This window comes from Arvicola amphibius, unplaced genomic scaffold (assembly GCF_903992535.2).
Source record: "Arvicola amphibius unplaced genomic scaffold, mArvAmp1.2, whole genome shotgun sequence".
Classification (NCBI taxonomy): Eukaryota; Metazoa; Chordata; class Mammalia; order Rodentia; family Cricetidae; genus Arvicola; species Arvicola amphibius.
In genome coordinates, this window is record NW_024582316.1 from 77,226 (window position 1) to 100,242 (window position 23,017).

General features: G+C 41.2%; 1 protein-coding gene across 1 annotated transcript in view; it reads right to left on the reverse strand.

The window, feature by feature from the left end:
• The window catches only part of LOC119805815 (fibroblast growth factor receptor 3-like), a 56,819-nt gene extending 37,333 nt beyond the window's left edge, over nt 1-19,486 (reverse strand). Inside the window, 7 exon segments of the mRNA XM_042054404.1 lie at nt 14,119-14,297; nt 14,379-14,502; nt 15,009-15,193; nt 17,969-18,022; nt 18,308-18,329; nt 18,331-18,578; nt 19,483-19,486. Of these exon segments, the coding sequence (XP_041910338.1) occupies nt 14,119-14,297; nt 14,379-14,502; nt 15,009-15,193; nt 17,969-18,022; nt 18,308-18,329; nt 18,331-18,578; nt 19,483-19,486 (816 nt within the window).
• Nucleotides 19,487-23,017: the final 3,531 nt, after the last annotated feature.

A 23,017-nucleotide genomic window follows, 5' to 3' on the forward strand; every position in this document is an offset into this window, starting at 1 on the left:
CTTTACCTTCTTTGACTTCTACTTCACGTTCTTTGACTTCTTCTTTACCTTCTTTTACTTTTTCTTTACCTTCTTTACATTCTTCTTTACCGCGTTTACCTGCATCTTCACATTCTTTGACTTCTTCTTTACCACATTCTTTCTTCTTTACCTTCTTCTTTACCTTCTTTGACTTCTTCTTTAGCTGTTCTTTACCTTCTTTTGACCCTCTTTACCTTCTTCCCTACCTTCTTTGATTTCTTTTCCATTCTTTCCCTTCTTCTTTACCTGTTTGACTTCTTTACCTCCTTTAACATCTTCTTTATGGTATTTTTGTTCTTCTTTACCTTATTTGACATCTTCGTCTTCTTCCTTTCCTTTTTACCTCATTCTTTACCTTTTTGACTTCTTCTTTACCTTCTGTACCTTCTTTTTTTACCTTCTTTGACTTCTTCTTTAGCTTATTTGACTTCTTCTTTACCTTCTTTACCTTCTATCCTTTCTTCTTTACCTTCTTTGACTTCTTCTTTACCTTCTGTACCTTCTTCTTTACCTTCTTTGACTTCTTCTTTAGCTTATTTGACTTCTTTACCTTCTTCTTTACCTTCTTTACCTTCTTTACCTTCTTCTTTACACTCTTTGACTTCTTCTTTTTTTCTCATGGTTAATTTTTTTTATATTTAAAAATTTCCATCTTCTTCCCTCCTCCTCCCACCTCCCTCCCCTCCTCCTCCCCCTTCCCTCCCCTTCTTCTCCCCCTTCCCTTCCCTCCTTTCCCCTCCACCCATACCTCCCCTCCCTCCCTCTCAAGGCCAAGGAGCCATCAGGGTTCCCCACTCTATGCTAAGACCAAGGTCCTCCCAACTCCCCCCAGGTCCAGGAAGGTGATCGACCAAGCTGAGAAGGCTCCCACAGAGCCCGTCCATGCAGAAGAATCAGGTTTATCAAGCAAATGGCCCTAAGAAACAAGCGGGTGTGGCCATACTAATTTCCAACAAAGTTGACTTCAAACTAAAATCAATCAGAAGAGATGGAAAGGGACACTTTATACTCATAACAGGAAAAATCCATCAGAATGAAGTCTCAATCCTGAATATCTATGCCCCTAATATAAAAGCTCCCACTTATGTAAAAGAAACACTTCTAGAACTCAAGGCAGCCATCAAACCACACACACTAATAGGTGGAGACTTCAACACTCCTCTCTCACCAATGGACAGGTCAATCAGACAGAAACCTAACAGAGAATTGAAAGACTTAATGGAGGTAATGAACCGAATGGACTTAACAGACATCTATAGAACGTTCCACCCAAATAGGAAAGAATATACCTTCTTCTCTGCGGCTCATGGAACCTTTTCGAAAATTGACCATATACTTGGTAACAAAGCAAACTTCCACAGTTACAAAAAAATATTAGTAACCACCTGTGTCTTATCGGATCACCATGGATTAAAATTAGAATTCAACAACAATGCTACCCCCAGAAAGCCCACAAACTCATGGAAACTGAACAGTCAACTACTGACCCACACCTGGGTCAAGGAAGAAATAAAGAAAGAAATTAAAGTCTTTCTTGAATTTAATGAAAACAAAGACACAACATACTCAAACCTATGGGACACAATGAAAGCAGTGCTAAGAGGAAAGTTCATAGCACTAAGTGCCCACTTAAAGAAAACGGAGAAAGCGCTCATTGGTGACTTAACAGCACACCTGAAAGCTCTGGAAAAAAAAGAAGCAGACTCACCTAGGAGAAGTAGAAGACTGGAAATAATCAAATTGAGGGCAGAAATCAACAAAATAGAAACACAGAAAACAATCCAAAGAATCAATGAAACAAGAAGCTGGTTCTTGGAGAAAATCAACAAGATTGACAAACCCTTAGCCAAACTAATCAAACGGCAGAGGGAGAACACGCAAATTAATAAGATCAGAAATGAAAAGGGGGACATAACCACAGACACAGAGGAAATTCAGAAAATCATTAGATCTTACTACAAAAGCCTGTATGCCACAAAATTGGAAAATGTAAAAGAAATGGACAGTTTTTTAGATAAATACCATATACCAAAGTTAAACCAGGACCAGGTAAATGCTCTAAATCGCCCTGTTAGTCGCGAAGAATTAGAAACTGTTATCAGAAACCTCCCTACCAAAAAGAGCCCAGGACCAGATGGTTTCAATGCGGAATTCTACCAGAACTTCCAAGAAGACCTAATACCTATACTCCTTAAGGTATTTCATAATATAGAAACACAAGAGTCACTGCCAAATTCCTTCTATGAAGCTACAGTTACCCTGATACCTAAACCACACAAAGACTCAACCAAGAAAGAGAATTACAGGCCAATCTCACTCATGAACATTGACGCAAAAATTCTCAATAAAATACTGGCAAACCGAATCCAAGAACACATTAGAAAAATTATCCACTACGATCAAGTAGGCTTCATCCCAGAGATGCAGGGCTGGTTCAACATACGAAAATCTATCAATGTAATCCATCATATAAATAAACTGAAGGAAAAAAAACCATATGGTCATCTCATTAGATGCTGAAAAAGCATTTGACAAAATTCAGCACCCTTTTATGATAAAGGTCTTGGAGAGATTAGGGATACAAGGGTCATTCCTAAATATAATAAAAGCTATTTACAGCAAGCTGACAGCTTCTCTACCTTTTGTACCTTCTTCTTTACCATATTTACCTCCTCGACTTCTTCTTATCCTTCTTTTCCTTCTTCTTTACCTTTTTTTTAATTCCTTACCTTTTTATTTTCTTCTTTACCTTCTTGGAGTTCTTCTTTACCTTCTTTGACTTCCTCTTTACCTTATTTACCTTCTTCTTTACCTACTTTGACGTCTTCTTTACCATCTTCTCTACCTTCTTTAAGTTCCTCTTTACCTTCTTTGACTTTTTTACCTTCTTTCCCTTCTTCTTTACCTTCTGTTCCTTCTTCTATACCCTCTTTGACTTCCTCTTTACCTTCTTTACGTTGTTCTTTACCATCTTTGATTTCTTCTTTCCCTTCTTTGACTTCCTCTTTACCTTCTTTACCTTCTTTTTACATTTTTTTAACTTCTTTAACTTATATACCTTTTTCTTTACCATCTTTGACTTCTTCATTACCTTCTTTGACTTCATCTTTACCTTCTTTGCCTCCTTCTTTACATTCTTTGACTTCTTCTTTACCTTCTTTGCTTTTTTCTTTAACTTCTTTGAATTATACTTTACCTCTTTGACTTCCTTACCTTCTTTCCCTTTTTCTTTACATTCTTTGACTACTTCTTTACCTTCTTTACCTTTTTCTTTAACTTAAATGACTTCTTCTTTACCTTCTTTGACTTCTTCTTTACCATCTTTACCTTCTTTTTTATGTTCTCTACCTTCTTCTTTCCCTTCTTGGACTTCTTCTTTACCTTCTACTTTACCTTATTTGCCTTATTCTTTACCTTCTTTGACTTCTTCTTTACCTTCTACTTTACCTTCTTTGCCTTATTCTTTACCTTCTTTGACTCCTTCTTTACCTTCTTGACCTTCTTCTTTACCTTATTTGACTTCATCTTTACCTTCTTTACCTTATTCTTTACCTTCATTGACTTCTTCTTTACATTCTTTGACTTCTACTTTGCCTTATTTGACTTCTTTACCTTTTTTGACTTCCTCTATACCTTCTTTTAATTCTTCTTTACGTCCTTTAACTTCTTCTTTACCTCCTTTGTCTTCTTCTTTGCATTCTTTAACTTCTTTACCTTCTTTGACTTTTTCTTTACCTTCTTTTTATTATTCTTTACTTTCCTTGACTTCTTCTTTACATTCTTTGACTTCTTCTTTACCTTCTTTACCTACATCCTTACCTTCTTTGACTGCTTCTTTACCTTCTTTGACTTCTTCCTTACCTTCTTTGACTTCTTCTTTACCTTATTTGACTTCTTCTTTACCTTCTTTGACTTCTTTTTTACCTTGTTCACCTTGTTCTTTACCTTCTTTGACTACTTCATTACCTTCGTTGAATTCTTCTTCATTGTTCTTTGACTTCTTTACCTTCTTTCTCTTCTTCTTTATCTTTTTTCACTTCTTCTTTACCTTCTTTGATTCCTTTTTCCTTGTTTACCTTCTTCACCTTCTTTGACTCATTCTTTACCTTATTCTTTACCTTCTTTGACTTTTTCTTTACCTTCTTCATTACATTCTTTGACTTCTTCTTCACCATCTTTGACTTTTTCTCTACCTCTTTGACTTCTTTTTACCTTTTCACTTCTTCTTTACCTTCTTCTTTACCTTCTTTACCTTCCTCTTTGCCTTCTTTTCCCTCTTCATTACCTTCTTTGAATTCTTGTTTACCTTCTTTGACTTCTTCTTTACATTCTTTGACTTTTTCGTTCCCTTATTTACCAACTTCTTTACCTTCTTTACATTCTTCTTTACCTTTTTTGAATCCTTCTTTATCTTCGATACCTTCGGCTTTACCTTCTTTGTCTTTTTCTTACCTTCTTTAACAACTTCTTTACCTTCTGTGACTTCTTCTTTACCTTTTTTACCTTCCTCTTTACCTTCTTTAAATTCTTCGACGTCATTATGTTCTTTCCCTTCATCTGTGCCTCCTTTGACTTCTTCACTTTTTTGACTTCTTTAACTTCTTTGACTTTTTCCTTACCTTCTTTACCAACTCCTTTACCTTTTTCATTTTCTTCTTTACCTTCTTTGACTTCTTTACCTTCTTCTTTACCTTCTTTTTGTTCTTCTTTACCTTTTTGTTTACTTCTTACCTTCTTTATCTTCTTCATTACCTTCTTTGACTTCTTTACCTTCTTTACCTTCTTCTTTACCTTCTTTACCTTCTTCTTTACTTTCTTTAACTTCTCCTTTAACCTTCTTTGACTCATTCTTTACCTTCATTCCCTTGTTTTTACCTTCTTTTCCTTCTTAACCTTCTTCTTTACTTCATTTGACTTCTTTCCTCTTTTTACCTCCCTTTTTACCTATTTTACCTTCCTCTCTACCTTATTTGACTTATTATTTACTGTACTTTTCCTTCTTCTTTACCTTCTTTGCCTTCTTCTTTACCTTCTTTGACGTCTTCTTTACCTTTTTTACCTTATTTTTCACTTTATTTGAGTTCTTCTTTCCTTTCTGTCTACTTCTTTACCTTCTTTATCTTCTTCATTACCTTCTTTGACTTTCTTTTTACTTTCTTTACCTTCTTTACCTTCTTTGACTTCTTTACTGGTCTTTACCTTTTTTACCTTCTTTGACTTCTTCTTTACGTTCTTTACCTTCCTCTTTACATTTATTAACTTCTTCTTTATCTTTATTACCATCCTCTTTACCTTCTTTAGCTTCTTCGACGTCATCTTTACCTTCTTTACCTTCATCTGTGCCTTCTTTGACTTCTTCTTCACTTTTTTGACTTCTTTACCTTCTTTTACTTTTTCTTTACCTTCTTTACCAACTTCTTTACCTTTTTACTTTCTTCTTTACCTTCTTTGAATTCTTCTTTAACTTCTTTACCTTCTTTGAGTACTTCTTTATCTTTTCCTCTTCTTCTTTACCTTCTTCAATATGTTCTTTGACTTCTTTACCATCTTTACCTTCTTCTTTACCTTCTTCTTTACTCTCTTTACCTTCTCCTTTACTTTCTTTGACTTATTCTTTACTGTTCTTTTCCTTTTCTTTATGTTCCATGACTTCTTCTTTACCTCCTTTGACGTCTTCTTTACCTTCTTATTAACCTTCTTTGAGTTCTTTACCTTTTTGACTTCTTCTGTACCTTCTTTATCTTCTTCATTACCTTTTTTGAGTTCTTCTTTACCTTCTTTCCCTTCTTCTTTACCTACTTTAACTTCTCCTTTACCTTCTTTACCTTCTTCTTTCTCTTCTCTGACTTCTTCTTTACTGTTCTTCTTTACCTTCTTTGGCTTCTTCTTTACCTACTTTGACTTCTTCTTAAACTTATTTGATTTCTTCTTTACCTTTTTTACTTTTTATTTACCATCTTTAGCTTCTTTATCTTCTTTTCCTTCTTCTTTACATTCTTTGACTTCTTCTTCACCTTCTTTATTTCTACTTAATCTCCTTTTTTTTTGGTTTTTGAGACAGGGTTTCTCTGCAGCTTTAGAGCCTGTCCTGGAGCTAACTCTTGTAGACCAGGCTGGTCTCGAACTCACAGAGATCCGCCTGCCTCTGCCTCCCAAGTGCTGGGATTAAAGGCGTGCGCCACCACCGCCCGGCTACTTAATCTTCTTTACCGTCTTCTTTACCTTCTTTGATTTCCTCTTTTCCTTCATTACGTTCTTCTTTACCTTCTTTGACATCTTCTTTACCTTCTTTACCTTAATCTTTACCGTCTTTGACTTGTTCTTTACTCTTCTCTGACTTCTTCTTTACCTTCTTTGTACCTTCTTTCACTTCTTCTTTACCTTCTTCAATACCTTCTTTTTTACCTTCTTTGACTTGTTCTTTACCATTTTTACTTCCTTCTTTACCTTCTTTACCTTTTTCTTTACCTTCTCCTTTACCTTCTTTGACTTCTTTACCTTCGTCTTTACCTTCTTTACCTTCTTTAACTTCTTTTTACTTTTTAATTACCTTCTTTACCTTCTTCTTCCCTTCTTCTTTACCTTCTTTGACTTCTTCTTTACCTTCTTTGTCTTCTTCTTTACCTTCTTTGACTTCTTCTTTACAGTTCTTTGACTTCTTTAACTTCTTACACTTCTTCTTTACATTCTTTGATTCTTTTTTCCTTGTTTACCTACTTCTTTACTTTCTTTGACTTATTATTTACCTTCTTCTTTACCTTCTTTGACTTCTTCTTCTATTCCTTCTTTAACCTTCTTCTTTACCATCTTTAACTTTTTACCATCTTTTCCTTTTTAATTACATTCGTTCCCTTCTTCTTTTCCTTCTTTACCTTCTTCTTTATCTTTTTTGACTTCTACTCTTTCTTCTTTGTCTTCATCTTTACTTCTTTACCTTCTTAAACTTCTTTTCCTTTTTCCTTAACTTCTGTGACTTCTTCGACTTCTTCTTTTCCTTTTTATTACGTTCTTCTTTACCTTCCTTCCCTTTTTTCTTACCTTCTTTGACTTCTCCTCTTTCTTCTTTGACTTCTTATTTACCTTCTTATCTACCTTCTTTGACTTCTTCTTACTGTTCTTTCCCTTCTTTACTTTCTTTGATTTTGCTTAATCTTCTTGGACTTCTTTACCTTCTTTGACTTCTACTTCACGTTCTTTGACTTCTTCTTTACCTTCTTTTACTTTTTCTTTACCTTCTTTACATTCTTCTTTACCCGCGTTTACCTGCATCTTCACATTCTTTGACTTCTTCTTTACCACATTCTTTCTTCTTTACCTTCTTCTTTACCTTCTTTGACTTCTTCTTTAGCTGTTCTTTACCTTCTTTTGACCCTCTTTACCTTCTTCCCTACCTTCTTTGATTTCTTTTCCATTCTTTCCCTTCTTCTTTACCTGTTTGACTTCTTTACCTCCTTTAACTTCTTCTTTATGGTATTTTTGTTCTTCTTTACCTTATTTGACATCTTCGTCTTCTTCCTTTCCTTTTTACCTCATTCTTTACCTTTTTGACTTCTTCTTTACCTTCTGTACCTTCTTTTTTTACCTTCTTTGACTTCTTCTTTAGCTTATTTGACTTCTTCTTTACCTTCTTTACCTTCTATCCTTTCTTCTTTACCTTCTTTGACTTCTTCTTTACCTTCTGTACCTTCTTCTTTACCTTCTTTGACTTCTTCTTTAGCTTATTTGACTTCTTCTTTACCTTCTTCTTTACCTTCTTTACCGTCTTTACCTTCTTCTTTACATTCTTTGACTTCTTCTTTGACTTCTTTGACTTCTTCTTTACCTTCTCTGTCTTCTTCTTTACCTTCTTTGACTTCTTCTTTACAGTTCTTTGTCTTCTTTAACTTCTTTCACTTCTTCTTTACATTCTTTGATTCCTTTTTCCTTGTTACCCTACTTCTTTACTTTCTTTGACTTACTATTTACCTTCTTCTTTACCTTCTTTGACTTCTTCTTTACCATCTTTTCTTCTTCTTTACGTTCTTTGATTCTTCTTATTCTCTTGCTTCTTACCTTCTTCTTTCACATCTTTACCTTCTTTACCATCTTTTCCTTTTTAATACATTTGTTCCTTCTTTTCCTTCTTTACCTTCTTCTTCATTCTTTTTTGACTTCTCCTCTTTCTTCTTTGTCTTCATCTTTACTTCCTTTACCTTCTTAAACTTCTTTTCCTTCTTCGTTAACTTCTGTGACTTCTTCGACTTCTTCTTTTCCTTCTTATGTTCTTCTTTACATTCCTTCCCTTTTTTCTTACCTTCTTTGACTTTCCTCTTTCTTCTTTGACTTCTATGTTACATTCTTTACCTTCTTATATACCTTCTTTATCTTCTTCCCTACCTTCTTTGACTTCTTTTCTGTTCTTCCCTTCTTTTTTACATGTTTGACTGCTTCTTTACGTTCTTTGACCTCTTCTTTATGGGTCTTTTTCTTCTTCTTTATCTTATTTGACTTCTTGGTCTTCTTCTTTTCATTTTTACCTCATTCTTTACCTTTTTGACTTCTTCTTTCCCTTCTGTACCTTCTTCTTTACCTTCTTTGACTTCTTCTTTACCTTCTTTGACTTCGTCTTTACCTTCTTTGTCTTCTTCTTTACCTTCCTTGACTTCTTTTTCACCTTCTTTACCTTCTTCTTTACCTTCTTTGACTTCTTTATTACCTTCGTTGACTTCTTTTTTGCTGTTCTTTCACTTCCTTACCTTCTTTCACTTCTTCTTTACATTCTTTCTTTTCTTCTTTACATTCTTTGATTCTTTTTTCCTTGTTTACCTACTTCTTTACTTTCTTTGACTTATTATTTACATTCTTATTTACCTTCTTTGACTTCTTCTTTACAGTTCTTTGACTTCTTTAACTTCTTACACTTCTTCTTTACATTCTTTGATTCTTTTTTCCTTGTTTACCTACTTCTTTACTTTCTTTGACTTATTATTTACCTTCTTCTTTACCTTCTTTGACTTCTTCTTCTATTCCTTCTTTACCTTCTTCTTTACCATCTTTAACTTTTTTACCATCTTTTCCTTTTTAATTACATTCGTTCCCTTCTTCTTTTCCTTCTTTACCTTCTTCTTTATCTTTTTTGACTTCTACTCTTTCTTCTTTGTCTTCATCTTTACTTCTTTACCTTCTTAAACTTCTTTTCCTTTTTCCTTAACTTCTGTGACTTCTTCGACTTCTTCTTTTCCTTTTTTACGTTCTTCTTTACCTTCCTTCCCTTTTTTCTTACCTTCTTTGACTTCTCCTCTTTCTTCTTTGACTTCTTATTTACCTTCTTATCTACCTTCTTTGACTTCTTCTTACTGTTCTTTCCCTTCTTTACTTTCTTTGATTTTGCTTAATCTTCTTGGACTTCTTTACCTTCTTTGACTTCTTCCTTCACGTTCTTTGACTTCTTCTTTACCTTCTTTTACTTTTTCTTTACCTTCTTTTACATTCTTCTTTACCGCGTTTACCTGCATCTTCACATTCTTTGACTTCTTTCTTTACCACATTCTTTCTTCTTTACCTTCTTCTTTACCTTCTTTGACTTCTTCTTTAGCTGTTCTTTACCTTCTTTTGACCCTCTTTACTTCTTCCCTACCTTCTTTGATTTCTTTTCCATTCTTTCCCTTCTTCTTTACCTGTTTGACTTCTTTACCTCCTTTACCTTCTTCTTTACCATCTTTTCTTCTTCTTTACCTTATTTGACATCTTCGTCTTCTTCCTTTCCTTTTTACCTCATTCTTTACCTTTTTGACTTCTTCTTTACCTTCTGTACCTTCTTTTTTTACCTTCTTTGACTTCTTCTTTAGCTTATTTGACTTCTTCTTTACCTTCTTTACCTTCTATCCTTTCTTCTTTACCTTCTTTGACTTCTTCTTTACCTTCTGTACCTTCTTCTTTACCTTCTTTGACTTCTTCTTTAGCTTATTTGACTTCTTTACCTTCTTCTTTACCTTCTTTACCTTCTTCTTTACACTCTTTGACTTCTTCTTTTTTTCTCATGGTTAATTTTTTTTATATTTAAAAATTTCCATCTTCTTCCCTCCTCCTCCCACCTCCCTCCCCTCCTCCTCCCCCTTCCCTCCCCTTCTTCTCCCCCTTCCCTTCCCTCCTTTCCCCTCCACCCATACCTCCCCTCCCTCCCTCTCAAGGCCAAGGAGCCATCAGGGTTCCCCACTCTATGCTAAGACCAAGGTCCTCCCAACTCCCCCCAGGTCCAGGAAGGTGATCGACCAAGCTGAGAAGGCTCCCACAGAGCCCGTCCATGCAGAAGAATCAGGTTTATCAAGCAAATGGCCCTAAGAAACAAGCGGGTGTGGCCATACTAATTTCCAACAAAGTTGACTTCAAACTAAAATCAATCAGAAGAGATGGAAAGGGACACTTTATACTCATAACAGGAAAAATCCATCAGAATGAAGTCTCAATCCTGAATATCTATGCCCCTAATATAAAAGCTCCCACTTATGTAAAAGAAACACTTCTAGAACTCAAGGCAGCCATCAAACCACACACACTAATAGTTGGAGACTTCAACACTCCTCTCTCACCAATGGACAGGTCAATCAGACAGAAACCTAACAGAGAATTGAAAGACTTAATGGAGGTAATGAATCGAATGGACTTAACAGACATCTATAGAACGTTCCACCCAAATAGGAAAGAATATACCTTCTTCTCTGCGGCTCATGGAACCTTTTCGAAAATTGACCATATACTTGGTAACAAAGCAAACTTCCACAGTTACAAAAAAATATTAGTAACCACCTGTGTCTTATCGGATCACCATGGATTAAAATTAGAATTCAACAACAATGCTACCCCCAGAAAGCCCACAAACTCATGGAAACTGAACAGTCAACTACTGACCCACACCTGGGTCAAGGAAGAAATAAAGAAAGAAATTAAAGTCTTTCTTGAATTTAATGAAAACAAAGACACAACATACTCAAACCTATGGGACACAATGAAAGCAGTGCTAAGAGGAAAGTTCATAGCACTAAGTGCCCACTTAAAGAAAACGGAGAAAGCGCTCATTGGTGACTTAACAGCACACCTGAAAGCTCTGGAAAAAAAAGAAGCAGACTCACCTAGGAGAAGTAGAAGACTGGAAATAATCAAATTGAGGGCAGAAATCAACAAAATAGAAACACAGAAAACAATCCAAAGAATCAATGAAACAAGAAGCTGGTTCTTGGAGAAAATCAACAAGATTGACAAACCCTTAGCCAAACTAATCAAACGGCAGAGGGAGAACACGCAAATTAATAAGATCAGAAATGAAAAGGGGGACATAACCACAGACACAGAGGAAATTCAGAAAATCATTAGATCTTACTACAAAAGCCTGTATGCCACAAAATTGGAAAATGTAAAAGAAATGGACAGTTTTTTAGATAAATACCATATACCAAAGTTAAACCAGGACCAGGTAAATGCTCTAAATCGCCCTGTTAGTCGCGAAGAATTAGCCTTCCAGACTGTTCTCCTAAGTGCAAGGAGTTTGAGAGCCTCTCTCAACATTGTCCTGTCAACTTCCAGAGCTTCTAGATAGAAAACATGGTTTGCACCTTGCATGGTCTCTGGAACTCTGACAGTGGCTAACAAGGTCTGTTTCTATGGGACACATATGTGCAATGTATTCCTGTTGGGTCCACTGTCTTCCCTCAGAGCATGTTTACTCTATACCTGATGATATTCTCCCAATACCACGAACAGTTAAGTACTGATGGGGTGGGGCAGAATTTATTTCTCAGAGGTACATCACCTAGGTGATACTGGCATAGCTAATGTGGGCTCCAGTCTCAGTCTGTCTGAGGACATGGAATCTTGCAGGGATGGTTGCATTATATATAGGTAGGAGTGGAAGATAGTGAATGACTGGAGCTCATCATTTTTTGTGATGGGTAACTACCCTCCACAGCCAGCTTCTGAGTGAATGGACACAGTTGGAGGAAAAAGTGGGCATGTTAAAGAAGACAACAGAAAGCTGCAGGAGGAGCAGATTTTCCTGCAAGAGTCCTGTAAGAAGGCGAAGAGGCTCTGTGAGGAGGCCCATGAGAAAATCTATGACCTCTGGACAAAGCAGCAGCAGGTAAGCTGAGGCAGCAGGAGCAAGCTGCCCACCTATCTAACCATACATATACATAAATACACAGTCATGTAACCACCCACTCTCTTACCCAGCTGACCACCTACATTCCATCCAATAGTTAATTTCTGTGATCCTTCACAAGTCTTTTCTGTGAAGTTAACCTCTTGGAAGACACAACATGATTGGCGAGCAAACCATCCCACTCTGGTAGAAGCTGCAGTCCATTGAGGGAGATGAGTAAATCTCATATAGCACACCTACATGTCAGTACGGTAGGAAGGGTGCTATGCTGGGAGCCACTGTAGGGAGTATCATATATCTTTGAATGAGTGAGGTTAAGGGTCTGTAGATCATTTTCTTGGTAAAACAGAAATTTTCTGTTCTGGCTAAACTATCTAGTCAGGGCTCTTTGGATCTCCGGTCTATTCACAGATAGAGCTTCCTATCTTTTTCTGTTTCATCTTATTGCTAAATGGTTCCTTTGGTAAGAAAGAGAAAGGACTTGGTGTTTTTTCTTAATTTCTCCACAGTTTTACTATTTTGGAATTAATATGTTTTGTAATAAAAGAATTCAGAGCTATTTTGGAAACTAAAAAGTAGACCTCTTTTCTTTCACTGATCACAGGTAACCTCCCAGGAAATGTCTGGTTTGTCTCATTAGCTTCACAACACAGAACCTTGCAGTATATCTCTTTGCTAACATTTTATACTCACTCTACCATATACGTTTTTATGTCAGTACAGATGTAATTATATTGAGTGCTGAATTGGAGCTGCAGCTGTGTGCCAGGTTGTCATAGAACAGTTATCACCTACTGGAGGACTGTGAACATACCACCAAAATGCCTTCTCAGCCATGCTTATGAAATTGATGGCTCAACAAATATACCTGCCCCATCCCATTCTGACACACTGAATGATAAAGGTGTGCATCTGCCTTCAGATTGTCACTGATCCTGGAAATCTCTAGAAGAAAATGAGGACAAGACAGGGCAAGGGAGATGACAAAGAACGGGTTTGGGGAGGAAGCACCTGGAAGGTTGCCTGAACCAAGCCACATGATGGCAGTGGTAGGTGTGGTTTCACAGACTGGCCTCCTTCATGTCCATTCTCCCTACACACACACACACACACACACACAGAGAGAGAGAGAGAGAGAGAGAGAGAGAGAGAGAGAGAGAGAGAGAGAGAGAGAGAGAGAGAGAGAGAGAGAGAGAGACAGACAGAGAGAGGAGAGAGAGAGAAACAGACACAAAGAGAAACACACACAGAGAGAGAGACAGACACAATGAGAGATAAACATACACAGAGAGAGAGGGAACCCATACTCTACAAATCTTCATCCCAAGGGTCATTCCACATCAGCCTGTGCTCACGAAACCACACACCCACAGTGGGAGGTACACTGGACATGGCCCTAGTGGTCTCTCTCAACAGCCAGGATACCAACTCCTGCCAACACCTCTTCCTCTCTCCCACCAGACCTCCAAGTCTCTCAAAGGATATTTTTCTTTCCTGTGTTGCAAAGTCCAAACTCTCTCTCAAGTGGCCCCCACCTGAGGCTATGAAGCAAAGCTACAGGCAGTGGGAGGCAGGAAGAGTCCGTCATGGCAGGGTGGAGCTAGTGCTACAGTGCAGGCAGCTGGAGAGTGGACAGCCAGTACTCTGATGTCAGAGGGTACTAGTTTAGCAGACATCCTCCTGTCCTGAGCCACCACAACGATCACCCAAGAGAAACCTTCTGTAGGTCCAAGCCTCAGAGCAAAGAGGGAAACAAGTCCTATGGGAGGGCAGAAGTAACACAGAGCCTGCCTGGAGCTCAGAACAGGTACTAAGTTCTGAGACTCAGGTGCCCCTTCCCAGAAACTCCAACAGGTGGGTCCCAGTCCCAAGGTATTCCTCAGTCAAAGAGGGACTTAAGGACCAGGGCCAAGGCACTTCCAGCTAACCCATCCACCCAACCAGCTGCCAACAACAGAGCCCACCTTGAGTACGGTGACATCCGGGCCTGTCTTGCTGCCATTCACCTCAACATGCTTCAGCCACTGGATGTGTGGTTGGGCATCACTGTAGACCTTGCAGTGGAACTCTACATTGCTTCCTGGAGTGGCTGTCTGGTTTTCTGGCAGCCCAGCATGCAAAATGGGCCAATGTGGGAAGCGCTCTGTAAGACACAGACAGGTCAGGTGCAGGGGGTCCAATGGCCTGAGGCTGACATGCTTTAGTCACCCAGCCTGGCTCTTACCCAGTACATCCAGTGTGTAAGTCTGCTGGATGCTACCAAACTTGTTCTGAACCACGCAGGTGTAGTAGCCGCTATCAGAAGGCACCACACTCTCCATGACCAGGCTCCAATGCCGGTGCCTAAGCTGCAGGTAAAGTTAGTAGGTGAGTGACTGTGGATGCCCAAAACTGTGAGCCTGTTTTCATCCTGACAGATAGTTAGGCTAGGCAAACACACTTCTGCTCTTTCTTTTGTAATATAAGTTTACCTAGGAAGTGACTGCTTTCAGGTTACTTGGTCTAGAGTGGCTTCACTACTTAAACAAGAAAATGCTAATGACTTGACACCTCAAAGTGTTAAAGTAATTAACTGTTTTACCTGTACTTTGTATCAAGTTAAAGATTTCTTTTGTTGACTTCTTCTTTTGTATTTGGATATAAACATATAAGGAAAACTAAACAGGGAAAATTTCAGTATCCACTGCAATGCCCTCCTGGTACTTGTTATGGTTTCAGTTTTATTACTTTTCATTTCACTTCTATTTCTACAATCTCATGCCCCTATCCTGGAAAGAGGTATTTTTGTCGAGGCTGGTCTACGACAAATGATATGGGTTATACCCTCTGTACCCAGGCCCTTTCCCAGACTTACCTTGATGCCCCCCATGCGATGCTCCCCTCGGAATTCCTTGCCATTCTTCAGCCAGGAGATGGAGGGGGTGGGGTTGCCAGCAGCTGCACAGTGGAAGCGCACAGTGCTGGTGGCTGGCACAGCCAGCAGTTTCATATCCATACGGTCTGGCCGAGTCCAGTAAGGGGCCCCTGATGGCAGAAGTGCTCATGACAGCATAATCAGTACAGCCTTGCAAAGCTCCCCTACCAACACACCCTCAAGCCTCATCCCTCATCTGTATTGAGCCTCCTTTGCTCTGTCTGAACACTGCATCCACAGATGTCCCACTCTCAGTCTCTTCTCTCCATCTGAGGCAGTCTCACAGGTGTAGGTACAAAGCAAGCAGAACCCAGTAAGATGTAGATCCTGGGAGGCAACTAGGCCAGGTCATTCCACCAGTACACCAAACCTGAGATAGCCTGTATAGTGCCCAGTGAAGGCAGGTACCCTTCAGGTCATGCTTCCCCTCTACTGAGTTCCCTCCTTCCTCTTGGCTGGGTGGAGGATGCTGTTCTGGAATATCAATTGAAGATGTATTACATTTTTATATGTTGTGGAACAACTATTTCATGATGCAAAGATGTGTTTCACCCTTTTATGTTATATTTGCATAACTTGGTGAAGCTGTGTTACTCTGCCTGGTCTAATAAAGAGCTAAATGATGAATAGCAGGACAAGAGAGGAAAATAGGCAGGGCTCACAGGCAGAGCAGATAAATAGAAGAAGAAAGCTTAAGAAGGAACAAGATAAAGGAAGATGCAAAGGCCCAGTCATCCAGCTACACAGTCAGCCACAGAGTAAGAAGTAAAGAAAGGTATGTATAATAGAAAAAGATAAAACCCCAGAAGCAAAGGGTAGATGGGATAATTTAAGTTAAGAAAAGTTGGCTAGAAATAAGCCAAGTTAAGGCCAGATAGTCATAAGTTTCCATGTGTTTATTTGGGAGCTGGGTGGTGGGCTCCCAAAGAGTAGAGCAAAAACAATCAGCAACAGGATACCATATTGCGTGGACTCATAAGGAAGCTGATGGAGGCAACAAATTTCCGAAAAAGATAACAAAGGCAGGGGCAGGGTCTTCCATTGTGACTCAACCGGAGAGCCCTATGTATCTCTGGGAGGAGGAACTGCCATTTGAAATATAAAGTAGGAGAAAAGTGTGCAGACACTGGAGAACTGCCCCTCCAGGCTCCGAATTTGGTCAGTAGGCTTGAGAGAAGAGTGACACAATGGGAGACTACAGCGATTTAATGCTGCCTAATGCCAGGTAAGGTCAAGAAGGTGACCATTCAGGCACCTTACCTAAGCCTTTATGGTGCAAAAACAAAGAATACAACCTGGGAAGGCCAGGATGACAGAAGAAAATAGGAAATTAGGGCAAACACATTGGTAATTGTTGGGGCAGAAGCTAGAGACCAACTGGGTTAGAAATTTTGCTCTGAACAACCTGATAGCCAAAGTTGAAAGGGAAAATGAGAAGCTGACCCACTTCTCAGAACTACTACCTTTTTTTGGCTTCAGCACTAGAATCTAAATCCATTTCTATGAGGGTTTTTTTTTTTTTTTTGGTTTTTCGAGACAGGGTTTCTCTGCAGCTTTTTTAGAGCCTGTCCTGGAACTAGCTCTTGTAGACTAGGCTGGCCTCGAACTCACAGAGATCCGTCTGCCTCTGCCTCCCGAGTGCTGGGATTAAAGGCGTGCGCCACCACCGCCCGGCTTCTATGAGGGTTTTGAAACCTCAAACAAATCCCTATACTTGCTCTCTTCACCTGCACACACTCATAAGACTCATTACCCTGTTTTCCCATTAAGTTTCTCTCTCTGATTCCCCTCAACCCCTTGTCCACTCTACCCCAGAAGGTTCCAGGTGGTCTGAGGACTCATTTAACACCAGCCTAGTCTCAGAGTCATAACTACTGCCACATACAATGTCTGGACCCATGATGTTCTCTCTCTCTCTCTCTCTCTCTCTCTCTAAATGGTTCTAGGCCATAACATGGGCACTGCCATGTACCCTCATATACTCACACCAAATCTATGATGCCCCCTTTATAATGTATGCCTCAGCATGGCACTGCTCCCCTCCTGCTGGTCTGTAGCAACAGCCACTAGTCCTGTGAATCTACTGTGGCACAATGGTTTCTACGCTGTCAAATGCATTTTAATAAAACGCTGATTGGCCATTAGCCATGCCGGAAGTATAGGCAGGACAACTGGATAAGAAGTAGAGGTGTGACAATGAGAACAGAATTCTGGGAAGAGGAAAGCTCTTTCTGCAGTCCTGGCCCTGCCACAGGAGAAGCAAGATGTGAATGTCTCACCGTAAAAGGTACTGAGCCATGTGGCTAACACAGATAAGAATAGTGGGCTAATATAAGTTATAAGAGTTAATAAGGGGCTGGAGAGATGGCTCAGCGGTTAAGAGCATTGCCTGCTCTTCCAAAGGTCCTGAGTTCAATTCCAGCAACCACATGGTGGCTCACAACCATCTGTAATGAGGTCTGGTGCCCTCTTCTGGCCTGCATGTAGACAACATATTGTATACACAATAAATAAATAAAAAAGAAAAAGAAAAGGAAATGTAAAAAATAGTCAATAAGAAGCCTGAGCTAATGGGCCAATTCATTTATAACTAATGTAGACCTCTATTTGATTTCTTTGGGACTTAACAATTGTGGGAACTGGGCAGGAAAGAAACCCAGACAACATGAATCTCTGGATCTAAGTACTCATCAGTGGCAACTTGAGCGCCTTGCCTGGTTTACTCACACCTGTGATGATCCTTCCCACCAGAATCCTTACCAAAATCCCTGCCAAGCAGCCCTGCCCCCTCACTGCCCCTGGGACACTGTCTGCCTATAGCAGTGCCCTTTAACAACAAGACTACAGGAAGAAAGCAGCCTGATCCTGACCAGCTCAGTATGCCTAGGCTCTGATCTTACCTTTGTCTTCAGCCACGTTCTCGCCATCTTCATCATCTCCTGAGGATGGAGCATCTGCAGTAGTTGTAAACAAGCAGGGATCCTGTGACACTCCTACATCCAGAGACCTGCTGCTCCCTATTTTCAGAGTACACTGCTCTCCATCTTTAGGGACCACTGCTCCCTGCCTTTGTAAGGCCATTCATTCAAATAGCACAAATTGGGGGTACCCACTCTGATGTGGGGAACTACAGACAGCAGCACACTTGAGCCAGGGATACTGGAGCCATGCTGCCTAGGACTGCCCTGACCTCCCTAGCTGCTCAACACATTTGTGAGCCCCAGCCACCAAGAACTTACCTGTCACATGTACAGTGAAGTGGACACAGGACATCCTGAGTGAGCTGCTGCTGGCACATGTAGACCCCGGCATCATCATGTGAGACGTTAAGCACTTGTAACCTCTGGTGCCCCACCAGGATGTGGTGGGAAGCTACCAGTTCTGTGACATTCTTAGACCAGACAGTGCAGCCTGTGCAGGCATCTCCAGGCAGAGAGCAGATCACCTCCATGGTGTCCCCGAAGCTAAAGACCACTTGCTCTTGCTGCCTAGGCTCAGGGCCTGGGACCTCTGTGGATGAAATGGAAAGCTGTGAAACTGATTCTTCAAAGTAGCATGCTGAAGGCCCATACTTTGCAAACTAGCAAAGCTGTGGCAGGCAAGTGAGGGGCATGCTCCTGGGGCTTGGGGTTCTGCCAGATAGTGTTCAAACCAGGAGTGGCAGACAATTTCAGTAGGAGCCCAGGGGTGTCAGTATCTCAACTCTGTCAGGGGTGTGTGTTAAGGTTTCCGTCACTGTCCTGGAGGAGGAAGCTGTCTTCCAAGGATGCTATGGAGGAGACACAGCTGCTTAGGACCAGCCTAGATTGGATTCACACATTCCAGGGTAGGAGCGTGATGATTAGAATTATTAAGCAAAAAGAAACAGAGATAAGAGAGAAATAAAAGACAAAACACAGAACAGCATCAGGAGGGAAATTTAGTGAATACTGAACCACCCCTTTATTTTCCACTCCAAAGAGGGAAAGGGGGAGGCAACAGACTTCATCAACATGATAAAACAAATAAACAGAGCACCTCTGATCTTTGGTCAAGATGAAGCTGATACACCTCTGTACTTAAAATACAAATTAACCACTCTAGGTCAGGACCTCTTGTTTTGTAGTCACTTGTTGTTAACAACTTTGAAAAAGCAAAACAAGCTCAAACTCTCTGACCTCTAGTCAAGGTGGAATGGACTCACATCTGTGTGCCCTGATGCACAGCAGCACTCCTAGTAGCTGAAAGATCTAAAAATGTCAAGAAGGGTGGGGGCAGCTCTATGGTACAGCACCTTCCTGGAATGTCTGAAGCTTTAAACGCCTACACCTGGGATCCCCATTTCACAAATGAGGACCATGCTTTGGCTAGGGGATGTCAGAGGGGCCATGTGAGCCAACTGGAGCTAGAACCACAGCCAAGTGGAGACAGTTACCCATCATGAGAGTTAAGAAAGTGGAGTTCTTGGGTGGTTAGACTCAGGTAGCCATACACCTCTTCCCTACTCAGATGGTGCCCAGCTCATGAGGAGACCCAAAGGCATCACACCTAGGGACACACCACCAGCTGCTTATCACACCTAGATCTCCCTGCTAGGACCTAACAATGCCCATCACAGGCACAGATATGCTCGGGGCCCAGGACAGGGGCAGGTAGTCCTGCTGATCAGACCTCCTTCCTTAGATTCAGATGGACTGGTTATTATGACACTTGCCATTCTACAGATGCAAAGCCTACATTCGGTGCTCAAATGTCCACTTAAACCAAACCAAACCAGTACCAGTACCATCCCATCCCAGAGTCATCCCACCAAGATTCTAACAGCCAGAGGGACTGTCCTCAAAAGTATCCATGAAGCTTGTGTCCCATGGAGCCAGGCAGATTTTGTTTGTCCCTAAGTGGGCCTCACAGTAAGGGATTTTCTATTCTGGCCTCCAGTTCTCCTGCTGCCATGTGCTACTGAGGCAATCCAAAGCTGGAAGCTTCCTGAGGTACCACAGAAGACCAGAAACTGCCTAGTCAGTGGCCTCAGGGCAAACATGACCCAAAACCAACAGTTGTGGTTTAGTCTGGGCAAGACAAAAGGTCAAGCTGTTCACACAAGTACTATCATCAGGAGAGTGACTGGGGAAAGACACAGCATTCCACAGAATGGAGAGGCAAATGCCTGGATATATGGGGTGGGGAAAGGAAATGGCCCTGAATCAGATGAGCTGACATTTAATGTATCCACCCATCCTGTCCACTAGGAGCCAGCACAGCCCAGATACCTGGACTTTGGGGGCCTCGGGCAATAGCAAATCCAACCCTGTGATCCCATTCCAGTGTCACAGGACCTACAGGGGCTTGTGTTGTGATTTATGGAGGTAAGAAGGGAAACACAGTGTAGGATGTGGCTTGAGACAACACAGAATATGGTATATGCTGAGGAGGTAGTATCCGATCATGGTCTAATGAAGCCCTCACACCCCCATCAGCCTTGAGACCTTCGAAAACAGATATTTTAGATTACAATTTATAACACTAGCAAATTACAGTTAAGAAGTAGCAACAAAAATAATTTGATGGTTGGGGTTCACCACAACATGAGGAACTGTATTGACAGGAAATTAATTAGGAAACTTGAAAACCACTGCAGGCTACTCTCTACCCCTACTGAGAACACAGAACCCAGATTGCCCTGCCTACCAGGGGTGGCCAGTGTGGTTGGGGCCTAGCCCTGCTCCAGAACCCTTAGGTCGTGCCAGCTCATGCTTGGTGATTTATGTTCCCAGAGAGAGTCAGCCATGTGTTTGTATTTTCATTGCCAGGACTATCACATTTCCCACCAATCCACCTTCATTGGCTGGAGCACAAAGAGGGTCTGTGATTTCCCCTGGACATGAGGTCACTGACACCAGACACAGGGAATAATATCTTCTCCCAAAATTAATATGGTCCCCTGTCACTGGCCATTTGGCTCCTGGGGAAGCACTAATGTGCAAGCTGGTGCTCAAAGAGAGAGCTGATTTCCTGACAACTGCTGTCATACCAGCTGAATGACATGCACACTCAACCTTCCAGTCCTCTTCCATTCACCAAAAAAAGTTCCAGGCCAGGCAGTTGTGGCTCATGCCTTTAATCCCAGCACTTGGGAGGCAGAGGCAGGTAAATTTCTGTGAGTTCAAGCCCAACTTGATCTTCAAGATAGGCTCCACAGCTAGAGAAAGGAAAAAATTCCAGGAGACCCCAGCTGCTGAGGTAGAAAGGTACTTGAGGTACTTGCCCCCACTTGCACTTTTCTGGGAGGCTGAGCTGAGCTGCCATCAACTGGGTGGAGGAGAGGGAGGCCGAGCTGTGCCACCAGGGTACAAAAGCCAAGGTTCAAAGGACTGACTGTTGGGACATCTGCTCCAGTGGCGCACCAGCTCACCATGCACTGTATGGCACCATCAGGCCATTGGCCTGCATTACCATGCCATACCCAGGCACAGTGGGCAGGAAGCAGAGGTTAGAAAGAATCTGTACACATATATTTACATTGGGGAGGGAAAACCTCAGACTCTGGCTTTGTTTGATGGAATTCAGTGTCCCATCAGACTTTGTTGGCCAGCCAGTCTGTGTAGCTGAGCTGGGATTCTGGGACAAGTGCCCCTCACCTCCCAGAGTGCGGTCTACAGAGGTATGCCTCTGAAAGACAACCCCTCAAGACAACTAGAAGCAAAGAGAGCAGTGGAAGACCTGAAGTTGTCACCATATCATGTGAGACACTGGGTGACAAAAGCTGAGCTTTGGCTGGAGTCCTCCTGCCTACTCTCAAACTCTAGCCTTCATTTTAGCTTAAGATGAGCAAGAACTGTCCTGGTGACCTTGGAAATCAACAACAGGCATTATTTTGTCAACAATAGGAATCATGGAAACCCAGCAAGTGGCACTCTGACTGCTTAGGCTGAGGAGCCTGAGGCTCCCTGTCACTGCGATCCATTCTATGGGGTGCCTCACACTTGGGTAGAGGTCCTGAGACTCCAGATACCTCATACACTGACACACAGCAATCTGTGGATTTGGGAGAAGAACCGAACCCACTGCTCCCCATGGTGCTACTCACAACCTGACATCCCCTACTCACTCAGGGGCTATTTGCCATTTCCAAAGCTACTGATGGCCACCATCATCACCCCACACATATCCCACCCTGCAGCCAGGCACATTGAGTCAGTCCATACCTGGTAGTTTCCTCACAAGTCTCTTCTCTGTGCTAGGAGGTTGGGAGGCAGGTCTGGCTCCAACCACTATGCATAGCACTAGCAAGCAAGTGAGGATTCCCATGGCTGGAGATGGCAGTGGCATCCTCATGCACAAGGCATGGGGACGTTACATCTCCAACGCCTAACTTCTGGGCCAGTGTGGGTAGATCCACTCTGGAGAGTCTGTGGGAGGAGATCAGCAAGTTTATCTGAGCAGGTGTGGGGGTGTGGGGTCCAGGGAGTGTGGGTGGGGTGTGGGCAGGGTATGGGGTATGGGGAAGACAGGAGGGCCTCAAGTACCTGAAACAAAAAACCAGACCATTCTAGCTTCTGTGGTCCCTCTCTTTTCTTTCCCTCCATAGAGGCAGAGCTCTCCACTATATTTTCTCTAAGTTTTATTTTTTCTTTTGACTACAACTGGTAAAATTAAGGTAAATTTAATTATAATGTTTTGGATCCATTTACTCTTAAACCCTCTCAGCAGTTTTCTAGGATGTTTGTTAAGCAGGCTTTGGGAGAGAGTTCTAACTAAATGTTTCATTGTATTCTTTTTGAAAAGGTTTTCCCCCTCCCAACCCACAGGAACTGGCCTTCCTGAGAAGTAAACAGGTTGTTACTCTTCAGACTCCTGCAGAACTAGCAATCAAGACCCCAGGGCCCAGCATCCGTTGCCACAGCAGAATCGTGCCCTCTAGGGTCTCTCTATTTCTCTGCAGACTCCCTCAGTCCACTGGTCCTCCAGGT